The following is a 13,182-nucleotide window of genomic DNA, read 5'->3' on the forward strand; positions in this document are numbered from 1 at the left end:
CTGGAAATCTTGTTATAATGGTTAGACATAGAAGAACATGTCTTTCTCAGATGTTAGTTCATCTCTACCCCCCAAAGATGTAATTTGAACTAAGGATCCAATAGCAATTTCACAAAAGTCTGAATTCTTGGGGCAGCAAGGTGGCGTGGTGGATAGAGCAGTGGCCCTAAAGCCAGAAGGTTCTGAGTTCAAATCTGACCTTAAACCAAACACTTGACACTTACTAGCTGTGTGACCCTGAGCAAGTCACTTAACCCCAATTACCCCCCTCCCAAAAAAGAAACTTTGGCACCAGGTCATCAGTGGCCTCAAAGCTACAGAGGGGTCTTCAGAATAGGCCTGGGCCCCAGATTCAACTTCATTCCCTAAGTTGCTCCTTTGCCTTCCCCCACACACACCAACACACACACGTACACTACTTGTGGAGGAAGGCTTTGGACCAGAGACATTAAGAGGTTTGAATTCTAAGTGGAAGCTTATCTAACATCTGGGTTGGTATGAAGGAACCCTGGATCTTTTGTAACATAATGCCATCATTCTCCATGGCAGGTGAAAGCTGATAAGCCAAATAGTAAATGCAACAAAATTAACCAACCAAAATGGGAACCAATTCAAATGTTAACAGTCTCAGACTTTTCCCTTTTTTAAACACAGTGCTTTTCTCCCAACAAGCCCTGTAAGGTAGGTAGTGCAACTATTCTTACTCTCTTCCCATCTCCCCCCCTTTTTTTTTTTTTACAGAATTGCAAACTAAGGCCTAAAGAAGACAAATGGGCTCACTCATGATTACAAAGCTAGAAATAGAAGAAACAGGTCTTCAGTCCAGGGTTCTTTGCGTTTCTTGAGAGACTTCTTCCAGCTCATCATTCTATGAATCAATGAGATATTTTCCCCTCACCTCTTTAACTTCCCTTTCCCTAAAATGTGGATTAAAAGCACTTTTCCCATACATATACAAGATAATTTGCAGCATCTGTATTAGACTACAAACGCCTCCATTAGACTGTGAGTTCTCCGAGGGGCAAAGACAGACAGCTTTTTGCCTTTCCCTACATCCTCAATTCTTAGCACCTCGCCTTATATAGTAGGCGATTAATAAATGCTAGTTGACAGAGTCACTGACCACGTGATAGTCAGCTCAGCTCCAGGGCCTGTGTTTGACAGGTGGAGGATGGGGAGGAGAGAGGGGAGTGCATCCAGGTTGCCCAAGAAAAAAAGGGGAATAGAATATAGTATTGCATTCAAGGGGTAGAGCAACCGATTTCATCAACAAGTTCTCTTTAGGACAGAGATATGACAGCACAGCTTAAAATATGAAGTTTATGAAAATATCCCCACCCCCCCGGGATGCAGTTAGCTCCCTGAGGACAGGCATTGTTTGTTTAATGTTTTTGGTCTCTGCATCCTTAGCTCTTTGCCCAGTGCCTGCCAAATAGCAGGCACTCAATAAATGTTCATTGAATTGACCAGTGATTTTAAAAAGGCAATCGAAGGCCCTTGAAAAAGGTCTTGACTTCTCGAGGCTGAAAAAGGAGAAGGCTGCGAAGTTCTCAGCGAGAAAACTGGCGCTCCAGTTCCACGGACGCCGCAAAAAAAAAAAAATGTAACGAAAACATCTTCGTCAGGCTTCAGTCTCACAGGAGGGTGGGCTGGGGTGGGGTACGAAATGAAGCCCTGGGGTACTTCACCAACCCCGCGTGTTCAGCAGGTGCATGCGCGCGGCCCCCGGTCCGTACCCCTCCTCCCACTTCCCGGAGCCGGCTTGCTATGCCGTCCTTGACCTTCTCCGCAGTTAGCTAAGGAAGGCAGCGGAGCCTGGCCCCATCGCGAGCATGCTCAGTGGAGCCCTGACCTACTTCTGCGCCTCCCGGCGTAAGGGACCAAGGCTGCCTTGGGCCACTTGGAGTATTTGTGCGGGGACCCAGAGAGGTAAAAAGGAAAGAAATCTGCCGTGGAGGGCCACGGCTGCCAGAGAAGCTTCCTGCGTGTCATCAAACCCTGACCCAGCGACGAAACATGCCCAGTGCGTCCTGGAAGTTCCTCCGAGGAGGAGCAATGGAGAAATCTGCTTCTCCGGGTCTTAGCCACAGCTGAAGGGAATGGAAAAGCAATGCAACCCTTAGAAGGAGTGGGGCGGGGAAAGAGGAGGGTATAGGGATGGGCTTGGAAGAAAGGGTAAGAGCTTAGGATATGGGCACCCCATAGGTGCAGTGTTATTCTGGAGGATTGGTGCACATGCACATACACGAACGATTTTCCCAGCAGAATTTAGGAATGTTTGACTTTAGAAGTGGCAGCAAACAGACCTGAGAACACATTGAAAACTAAGGTTGCAGCTCCTGGGCTGCTCAGTAGATGGAGTTTTGGACCTGGAGTCTGAAAGAGGCAAGTTCAAATTCAGCCAGACGCTTGGCTGTGTGACCGTGAGCAAGTCACTTAACCAGTTTCCTCGTCGGTAAAATGGGAATAATAGTACTTACCTCTCAGATTTGCTGTGAGGATAAAATGAGATATTAAAGTGCCATATAAATGGTAGCCATTATTATTCCCTGGGAAGCCTAGTGAGACAAGCAGGAAGTGCTTTTTGAGAGTTTTTCCCTTCTATTACCTTTAAACCTGGCTTAAAGGCATTGTTCATGGAAGGGGGGGAAAGTTCACCTGTTTAAATGCTCTATTCTCCCAGTATGCATTTGATTTCACGCCCACCATCAATGTGTGCCCAGCACCACTTTCCCTTTCTTGGAGTTCTCATTCACCCTAGCTATCAGTCACCAGCCCCTAAAAGCATGTGAAATTGTTTGATTCCCAACATGCAGCCTGGTGTCCCCCTCTTGTTGCTTCTGGGTCTGAGGACAAATTCCATTGGCTTGCTAGCTATAGAACCCTTGGGCAAAGATAATCCTCATCACTCTGACAAAGTCTCAGTTTCCTCATCTGGAAACTGCTAATACCTCCTATGCCACCTACCCCACTGAATTGTTGTGAACAAGAGATGACAGGAGCATAGATTTGGAGCTGGAAGGGACCTTGGAGGCCACCTCATTCAACCTCCGTGTTGTATAAATGGGGAAACTGAGACCCAGAAACGTTAAATGGCTTATCCACAAACTAACGTAATAGGAAATGATATTCGAACCAAAGAAGTCTGACTTCAAATGCAGCATCCTTTCCACTCGACTACGAGGACTCAATCCAGACCACGCATGAGTAATAAAAGTAGGGATGTGAACTTAAGTCCTAGGTGCTGTGCTTCAGAACATTCTGAACTACAACCATAAAATTATATTATTGCTGATATTAATCAAGCCTTAAAATGGGTTAGGTATAAACCATGCATTTTAAGCGGTTAGAGCCCTACTTTATAGAACCTTCCAACCTGTTTGGGAACAACTTGTGGCTGCTGATAGTTTTCTCCTTGGCCATTGACCCCCTCTCCTTCTCCCTCTTCCTCTCCCTCACCCTTACTCCTCCTCCTCCCCCTCCTCTTCTTCCTCTTACTTTCGCCCCACCCCCTTGGTAGGTTTCACCTCCTGGGAACTGGGTGGTTTCGACCCCACCCCCGACTACTCTTCCTGTGGCTGCTGCTAAAATCTGGAACAGTGGAGTTGCCTCCCTGCAACTCTTCTGTAGCTTTGGCAAGTCAGACTGGGCATGCTCAGCAGCCGGGCAGGTTTTCCTTTTTTTTTTTTTTTTTTTTTTTTTTTGGCCGCCAGTGGGTAGGCGGCTCTTGCTCTCCCGCAGCCTGCGGCATGCAGCCAGTGCATCCCTGAGGAGGCGGCGGCGGCGCACCGAGAAGACGATCTGGGCACTGTCCGCTCGCAGTAAGCACTGCTCTGGGGCTCGGGCGCGCAGGCGAGGGAGCCAGCCAGGGATGGAGGCGCTCAGCCCGGTCTCGCCGGGCTGGTGATGGCGCATGGCACACGCTGGCTACCTGAGTGGAAGCGTTCAGGTTAGCGAGGGCGCCCGCCGAGGGGAGGAAGGAGAGGGGTGGGGAGTGAGAGCCAGCTGCGGCAGCGAGCGCCTAGGGCGCGGGGACCTGGAGACGCCGAGGCTGCGAGCTGGCAGGGTAGCTAGCGGGCGAGAGTGGGGGCTGCGCCCGGCGTTTTGCGCCTTCTAACTTTGGGCTGACAAGCCCAGCGGGATGGGGAGGCTGCGCGCTAGAGCCAATACGGGGCATGGTGACGAGCGAGCGAGCTTCTCGGAGGGGCGCAGGATGCCGCAGAAGCCAATAGAGGGAAGGCTGGTGAGAGCGCAGCAGCAGGCAGCCCGCCGGGGACCCGGGACCCAGAAGCGGCCGGGCACCAGGACTAGAATACTGGGGCTAGCAGATAGCCTCGGTCCCGCAATTGGATGGACCATGATTAACCTTCAGACAGAAGGAGAGGCTGTTCACCTCTGCGCACCAGGACACCGCTTTTCCATGATCAGAAGAGGGCGGTGGGAATCTGGATTTCTTGCTACTCCTGGGGTGTGTTGGTTGGCTTCCAGTACCTCGGTTTCCTACTCTCGAACAGAGGTGTAATATGTGTTAGGGGTTGGTGCCTCGTTGCGAAGCTCTGGGGGCCGGTGAGGCGTGAGTGTGTGGGAGGCGGCCGAGGGGGAGGGGGATGTCTCTTGATCAACGATGCCGCAGAAGCACACGGAGCTGAGCTGTCAGTAAGAAGTGCGGCGTGACATTGCTGAGGGTGGGCTCAAGTTTCCACTAGAAGATGAAGCTTGGGCAAGTTGGCATCGGATTGTTTCATAGGGTGAAATTTGGAAATGTACCTCATCTGCTTTTAAAATAGACCTTTCTCTGATTTAAAAACACACAGAGAATGCTAGTAGCTGAAGCTATTTTTTAAGCTCTAACCCCAAGAGAAGACTATATTGAGTTTACAGTTTTTGAAAACAAGCCAGCAAGAAAAAAGTTAAGATTTTTCAGTGCCATTATCTGCCCACACTGCAGAATTTAAACTACTATTAGAGCTAAGTTGTGGATGTATTTAAAGGTACCTAGAGTGAAGTTATAGTTGTTATGACAGACTATACTTTGGGGTTTTCTTTTCTCTTAGGTTTAAATTCAAAATTTGGAAATCTGGCTCACATATAATGTTTAATGCATAATGAAATGGCAGAGGCAGCTTGGTAGAGTGGAAACAAAAGTGGTCTTCTAGTCCAAAGCCTGCCTTTCAGCCTTAGTTTAAAAGCGTGACCTGGGCCTGTCACTTAACCTCTGTGCTCACCAGTTTTCACATCTTCAAAATGGAGGTCATAATAGCACTTGTTCCACTGACCTCTCTGGGTTGTTTTTCAGGAAAACCCTCTGTGTGCCTTAAAGCCAGTGATATGTAAATGTGCATTTGTATATAGGAATAGGGACTGGATCTGTGATTTCATTAGTTTTGGAAATTCTTTGTACCTAGATAGAAGTACCTTCTCTTCAAACTACAGTCTTTGAGTGGCCTGGAGCCTAAAGGTATTAAATGACTTGCCCATGGTCTCACTGCCAGTTTGTGTCAGAGGTGAGACTCCAACTCAGTTCGTCCTGGATGCAGGGTCAGCTCTCTATTCATTATGCCAATCAGCAGCTCACATTATTTTATTATATTACTTATGACATTTTCCCAATTTTGTCAGTCCATGAAACACAGGGGCATTGTTCAGCAAAGTGGTTTAAACTGACAAGCAGATGCTTTATCTTAAACAGAGTACAGTAGTCTATAATCTTCTTAATTGTTACAGTAGTTGAGCCATTGGAAGGTTTCTCCTATAGTGGCCCATTGGTCCTACTCCAAATCAGAATAAATACTTAGGGTCCAAAAAAAACTACTTAGAGTCATTTAAAGCCACTGGAATTATAAACTAAGACTTCAGATAAGTGAAATGAGCAAACCCGTGCCCCAGTAGGAACTAATTAGGTAGTATTTCTGTGATTTTCTAATTCCTAAAATCTAGATTCCCAAACTCTCAGTCTCATTCTTTCTTGCCTGCCTTATACAGATGGCTTATGCCTCTAGATGGGTTTGCCAGTTTTACTGCCATGTTTATGAGAATTTCAGGAATCTTGATTTCTCTGCCCTTCATAAACCATTGCTTTTGAGTAGGCTTACAATTGTTCCACATTTCTGTGGGTCTGATCATCCTTTTTGCTAATAGGGATAAGACAAATATATACAGCCACATGTTTTTTCCATCCTATTGCTTGGCAAATACCATATGCAGGAAAAATCCCTAGGAATCAAGGAACTTTGTTTCAAGTGTCTTTGGATTTTTTTGAGGAGCAATATGGTAATTGCAAAAAGCTTAACATAACACAGAGAGTGAAGCTATGTTTTATGACACTGAGAAGTATCTTCTGTACCATTAATGAACCACCCTAACTATTCATTCCAGAGCAGAAATTGGTAAAAGTTCTTCTAGGAACTCGACTCTAGGAACTTAGCATCCATTTGCTAAGAGAGTAAATGGAATTTGTCGAGAAGTGGCATTTCCCTTGGTTGCTCAAGATCCGACTCCCATATAAGTATATTTAGTGTTCTTTAAGGCATGTGATTTTTTAAATTTAAAGATTATGCAAATAGTGCTAGCTTCCAACTTTTATAGTTCTCTCCAGATTGGAAAGGTCAGTGAATGGGACTGTTTGGTGCATGACTGCACATTTTTCAGAAGGAAATATATAATCTCTTTCACAGAGGATAGCCCAAAGGAAAGTTCAAAATAATTCAGTTTCAAGAGTTCTGATAACAGCCCCCTAAAGTTGTCAGAAAATTCTGCCTGGCACATATGGTTGTTAGTTTTTACTAGTTTAATAGTCCCTCAAATTAAAAATAAGAGAAATTGAGTTAATTGTGAATTAAAAAGGAAAAAGCACTTCATGATTTATAACTGACTAATAAACTACACCAGTTTCCAAGGACACTCCAAAAAGAGTGTCCAAGAAGGTTGTATTGTCCTAACGATTGCCAGTACCCTAAAGGATTAAATGGAGGTCTCCTCTTTAGACCTTGCCCTTAGAGATAGAAAGCCCTGTGCCTGTATTCCTTCATAGTCTTCAGAAACATCACACTCAGCCAACCATTTAGAGTTCAAGAAATCACTTCCCTGCAGTATGAAGAATCTTAGGGTACAAAGGACATTAAGATTGGCAAGCATACACCATATTTATAGAGGTCAGCTTTTGAAAAGAGGATCCTTTTAGAGACATGTTCTTTCTTCTGGACTCTATTTGGTTCCCAAAACTAGGGCCTTATTCTACTTGAGAGAGCCATCAGAAAAGTCTGATGTGTCTTTTTAGCTCTCTCTTGCTTATTTGTATTAATAGCCCAAGCCAGAGCTGTAATTTTTATTGTTACCCTCAAACCCTGAGGAAGGAAAATGCTTTTGTCTGAATTCTTAAGGTACTAGGTCCACCTCCATTCTCAGAAGTTAAAATTAACTAGTTGATCAAGTCAGTCTCTCAGTGATTTATTCCTCATCTGCAGTGGAGCATGCTGGGCTAGAGGACCTCTGAGGTCCCTTTCAACTCTTAATCTATGATTCAAATGGATTATCCACTTTATTCCTCTCTTTTTAATCTCATTTTCCTAGCCTCTTGTTCCCTGCATTTCCCCGATGAGAGAACCCTTCTCCCTACCCCCATCTCCTACAAATCCTTCTAGGCCCAGCTTAGATCCTTCTTCCTCCACAAAGTTTTCTTTGTTCAGCCCAACTGGAAGGGATACCTTTGAATGCCACATTACTTATTATCAATATCATTCATAAACAATTTAACAGACTGGTTTGTATCTGATATGTCCAAATTTCTTGTTTTAGTATCACAATATTTTTGCATATAGTAAGTAGGTACTTGGATAAGCATTTGTTGAATGAATGAACAAGTAAGTGAATAGGATTCTCTTGTCTTTAATAGATTCTTTCCCCTCTTATCCTGAGGCACCAGTATCTGCTCCCCTATTTTCAGCTTCCTGCCAATTGGTTACAGGTTTAGTGGTCAAAAGTATGTACTTCTGTAAAAGCAGAAGTACTGCTTTACAGGAATTTAAGTCATACCATACATTCATATGAATGATTCAGTTTATATGTTAGATAACCAATCTACTTATATTTATACGGTACTGCTCTCTCAAGTCTACCAGTAATATTCTTAATCACCAAATTCATTGGCTTTTTCATAGAATCATTTGTTTAGAGTTGTAAGGGGCCTTAGGGGCCATTGAATTCAACCCCTTCATTCAATAGATGAGGAAACTGAGGTCTGCTGAAGTGAGATTTGAACTTAGATCCTCCTTACTTCAAGCCCAATGCTCCATGTACTCTTCCACACTCCCTCACAAAGATTCGTCCATTTAAACCTGTTGGTTCTCTCCTTCTGGAAACTTTGCACTCTTGGTTTCTAGGACAACTACCTTTCTAACAATTCCTTCTCTGGCTAATCACTAATATTTCCTTCTTCTGTTCCCTAGATGCAATCATTTCACCAGGGTCTGTACTTAGCCCTCATTTCTCAAGAAAGGCAGCGTGGTGTAATGGAAATAACCCTGAATTTGGCATCAAAGAACCCAGATTTGAATATTGGCTCTGTCATTTACTAAGTTTGTGGTTTTAGTCCAGACCTAACTCTCTCTTTGAATTTCAGGTCTTCATCTGTGAAGTGTGGAGATTGGGAGAGATGATCTTGGAGGTTTCTTCCAGCTCTAACTCCTGTAGCTTTATTCTCCCTTCAAGACCTTGGTCCATACAGATGACTCTCAAATTTATATCTTAAGTTTTTACTTATCTCTGCCCCAAATTCCACATCCATATTTCTAGCTGCTTGCTTTGACCTATTCCATCAGTACTTCAAACTCATTCTGAGCAAAACTGATCTCAACATACTTTCCTCCTATTAAAAAAAAAATTAAAACAAACATAAAAAGCCGTTTTCCTCCTGACTTTCCTGTTTCTGTTAATGGCACCACTGTTCTCCTAGATTTAAAATGTCAGTATCCATTTTAATTTGTTTCCATTTTTTGTGGGTTACCTTACTTCCCCTTGCCCCAATACACTTAACCAGTCGTTACATCCTATCAATACCACCTTATCTGTGCCTTTTCATCCATCTCATCCTCTCCATCTTCACTACTGAAGTGTAAGTACAGGTCCTCATTACTTCTTGCTAGGTCATTTACAATAGTTTCTTAGCCCATCTCTTGCAGTGTTTTCTCCCTTTCAACCCATCCTACACATGAATAAACAATTAGTGTTCCTAAAGCATAGCTCTGACTACAAGATAACATTTAAAAACCTCCAGTAGTTCCCCATCACCAACAGAATAAAGTTCACATTCAGTAGACTGGTGGCATTCAGGACCCTCCAAAACTTAACTTTAGCTTATCTTTGCAATCTCACCTCTCATTACATGAATTCACAGATTCTCTGCCCCAGCCAAACTGGATTTACTTGTTCCCCAAACACTTCCTGCCCTTATTCATCTTCATATCTTTGCTCTTGCTGCTCATGGTTTAAAATTACTTTTCTTCTCCTGTTTGAGAACACTCTGGCCAGTTTCTCCCCTTATTGTTATATCCTCCATGAAGCCTTCCTTGATTACTAAAATGGGAATTTTTTTCTTTCTGTCCTAAATTCCTTAGGATTTTGTGCACACCTTCCTGATTTCACTTTCCCATTATATTTTGTGTGTATAGCTCTATTCTCTCCCCACTATCACATCCTTCCCTCATCTCACCACACATATATTTTGGGTAGCATTGAATATTTATCAAATAAATCCACAAGCATTTCTTAAGCATCTGCTATGTATCGAGCACAGGGAACACAAAAACAAAAGAGAGTCCTTGCCCTCAAGGAGTGTGCTTTCTATTCTGGGGAATAACACAAGTTCACAGATAAGTAAATACAGGATATATACAAAATAATTTCAGAGGGGGTAAAGTGGACACTCACAATTGATGGAATCAAGAAAGTTTCCAGGGGCAGCTAGGTGGCGCAGTGGATAGAGCACCGGCCCTGGAGACAGGAGGACCTGAGTTCAAATCTGGCCTCAGACATATAATACTCACTAGCTGTGTGACCCTAGGCAAGTCACTTAACCCCATGCCTAACCAAAAAAACCAAAACAAAAAAAAAAAAGAAAGTTTCAATAGTGTAGCAGGTAGCATTTGAACAGAGTCCTGAAGGGAGGTAGAAAGGAGGAAGGAGAATATTCCTACCATGGGGGACGTAACCTTAAATTACTTATACAAGAACAGCAAGCAGTCCAATTTGGCCAGAGCATAGAGTGTGTGAGTAGTGATGTAAAATTCTTCTGAATAATTGACTTTTGTTGCTAAACAGAGAAATTTACCCTAGAGGCAATAGGGAGCCACTGAAACTTCTTGACAAGATGAGTAACTCTGTCAGATGTGTTTTGAGAATATCAGTTTGGTTGCAGTGAGAAGAAGGAAGACAGAGAAATCCCATGGGTGATGCAGAGGGTCTGAGGTAGAGTGGTTACAGTGTGAACAGAGAGAAGAGAACAATTGGGAGAGATACTGTGGAGGTAGATTTGACAAAGTTTGGCAAAAATAATTGAATATAAGGGATGGTGAGTGAGAGGGGAGTGTTAAGGATGACTCCTGTATTACAAAGATGGGTGATTGGAAGAATGTTGGTGTCCTCCAATAGGCATAACAAAGTCATGAAGGTGGGGGAGGAGGTGAGGAGAGAATGAGTTCTGTTGTGGACAGAGTTTGAGATGCCTATGGAACCTCCAGGGGAAAAAAAAAAGCAGGCAGTCATAGATTTAGGACTGGAATGGGAAAATGAATATAGCGATCTTCTTTATATGCTATGCTGAGATCCCCAACAACAGATCACCAGAGACAGAAGCACTGTACACTTGATCCCCAAGGACCTCCATAAAATCACAAAGTATGCAAAGTTTGTCTCTGACATTCAGCATTCAACCATTGAATCCCCATCTCCCTTTTTGTCCTTTTCTTCTACCTCCTGATGCTTCCTCTCTGATTTATAAGTAGAAGTTTTAATAATGATTGCTCATTCCATTAAAGTATATTATGTTTAAAATAGTCATCAAATTTATTGTGAAATAAAGTTATCAAATCATAATCACAAATGCCCGTTGTTCAGTTTTCCATAGACTCTGCCTCCAGTTACCCTTTTTAGTTATGAATTGTTTTTTAGAACTCTATGTGGTATAAATCTGAAACTCTATACATTGAACATCATTTACAAATTTATATGTGAAAGCATCTTATATAACAAACATCTTTCTCTTTCTAATAAAAGGTGGTACATGTATAGACATGAGGAAAGGGAGCTGGACTTGTGATTTCCTTAGCGTAGGGAATTCTCATATAAGGAAAATCCCTCTGCCAATGCAGGTTGGCACCTTCTCTATAACTTCTATTCTTAAAGAGGGCACTGATAGGTTGAGTGACTTGCCCCAGGTTATAAATCCAGTATTTGTCAAAGTCAGGACTTGTAGGGTCATCTAGATGGTGCAATGGATAGAGCACCAGCCCTGGAGTCAGGAGGACCTGTGTTCAAACTGGGCCTCAGTCACTTACTAGCTGTGTGACCCTAGGCAAGTAACTTAGCCCTGATTGTCTCAAAAAAAAAAAACAGGACTTGAACCCAGATCTTCTTGGTTCTGCTCACTATCCTCTATTACACGTGAGATATGTCTAAAATTTGAGGGGTTGGGAAAAGCATGATATAGATGTATACAGAAGAATAATGAGGTATAAAGAAGCAGGGAAGACCAGAGAAACACAACATTTCGTGTAGTGGTTTGGAACCATATGACCTGGGTTCAATAGGTTCCGCAGCTTCCTACTACCTGTGCAGCCTCATCTGTGACATGAAGGATTTGGATTAAATGACCTCTAAGGTCCCTTCCAGGTTTGTATCTATGATCCTATGAATTAGAGACAGAAAGTCCTAAGACCTAGGTCTGAGTTCTGCCATTGACCTATTAGGTGACTATGGGCAAAAAAACCATCTCACCGTGCTGGGTCTGTTTCCTCATCCATAAAGACTTAGAACAGTTCAGGGGTTCTTAACATTTTCTGTGTCGTGGATCCCTCTGGCAGATTGGGGAAGCCCATGAACCAGTTCTCAGGATAATATTTTTAAAAGTATAAAATAAAATGCATAGGATTATAAAATAAACCAATTATATTAAAATACAACTACCAAAGTATCTTTAAAAACAAGTTTACAAGGGGCAACTAGGTGGGTACAGTGCTGGAATCAGGAGATCTGAGTTCAAATTCGGCCTCAGACACTTAATAGCTGTGTGATCCTGAGCAAGTTGCTTAACTCCCATTGCCTCGAAACAAAACAGAACAACCAGCTCAAGTTCACGGACTTCAGGTTAAGAACCCCTGGAGATGATCTCCTAGCTCTAAGTCTATGAAACAGGGCATTTTTTATGTGAAAGCAAGAACTTTAACCATGCAGCCAAGTAATTTGAGCCCCAGGTATCATAGCTTCATAGGTTTAGAGTTAGAAGAGAACCTTAGAAATCATCCAGTCCAACTGACCCCCTTGCTGTGCAACCCTGGAAACAGGCCCAAAGAGAGGTGAAATAGTCTTAAGAATCCTAGGATCCTATAGGGATGTAAGAGGTCTGTTAGTGTTAAAGCCCTTAGGATGAAGATTTTATAGGTTAAGTGAGCTGCTCAAATTCACACTGATAGTCACTTGCTGATCTGGAATTTGAGCCCAGGTCCTTGAATTCTCAGTCTGTCCTGCCTCCTACTGTATCACACTACTTTACTCAAGGTCGATTAGGTAGTAAAAGATTAATCTAGATTCTAGAATATAAACTCCAGGCCCTCTTACTTTCAGCCAATACTCTCTTTATGCTTAACCACACACATTTTATAATAGGATCTCTAGGGTTAGGGTCTCAAGATCTCTCTGTCTCTATAGGATCTAGAACATAAGCTTCCCCCCAGCGATTAGCACAAGGCCTGAAAAAGGGAAGCACTTGGGAAGTGCTTCTTGACTTGACTTGGGTCAGTCACTAAGGACAAGAATTCACAGTAGCTAGGAATTAATATTGAACAATCTTTGACTAGAATGGAAGATCAAGAGTCATACAAATACATACATACATACATACATACGTATATATGCATATACATATATACATATACACATATATATACGTATATATACATATACACAGACATC

General features: G+C 42.9%; 1 protein-coding gene across 4 annotated transcripts in view; it reads left to right on the forward strand.

The window, feature by feature from the left end:
• Window positions 1-3,731: 3,731 nt before the first annotated feature.
• The window catches only part of MFAP3L (microfibril associated protein 3 like), a 60,002-nt gene continuing 50,551 nt past the window's right edge, over window positions 3,732-13,182 (forward strand). The window contains exon 1 of one of the 4 annotated variants that reach the window (XM_020997837.2): window positions 3,732-3,821. Coding sequence is in view for 1 of the 4 variants with exons in the window: in XM_020997835.2 (XP_020853494.1) it covers window positions 3,907-3,949 (43 nt within the window). In the remaining 3 variants the exon portion in view is untranslated. Of the gene's footprint in view, window positions 3,950-13,182 lie in introns of all 4 variants that reach the window. The other 3 variants (XM_020997835.2, XM_020997833.2, XM_020997834.2) reach the window with 3 other exon arrangements.

This window comes from Phascolarctos cinereus, unplaced genomic scaffold (assembly GCF_003287225.1).
Source record: "Phascolarctos cinereus isolate Bilbo 61053 unplaced genomic scaffold, phaCin_HiC Scaffold_9;HRSCAF=440, whole genome shotgun sequence".
NCBI classification, from domain to species: domain Eukaryota; kingdom Metazoa; phylum Chordata; class Mammalia; order Diprotodontia; family Phascolarctidae; genus Phascolarctos; species Phascolarctos cinereus.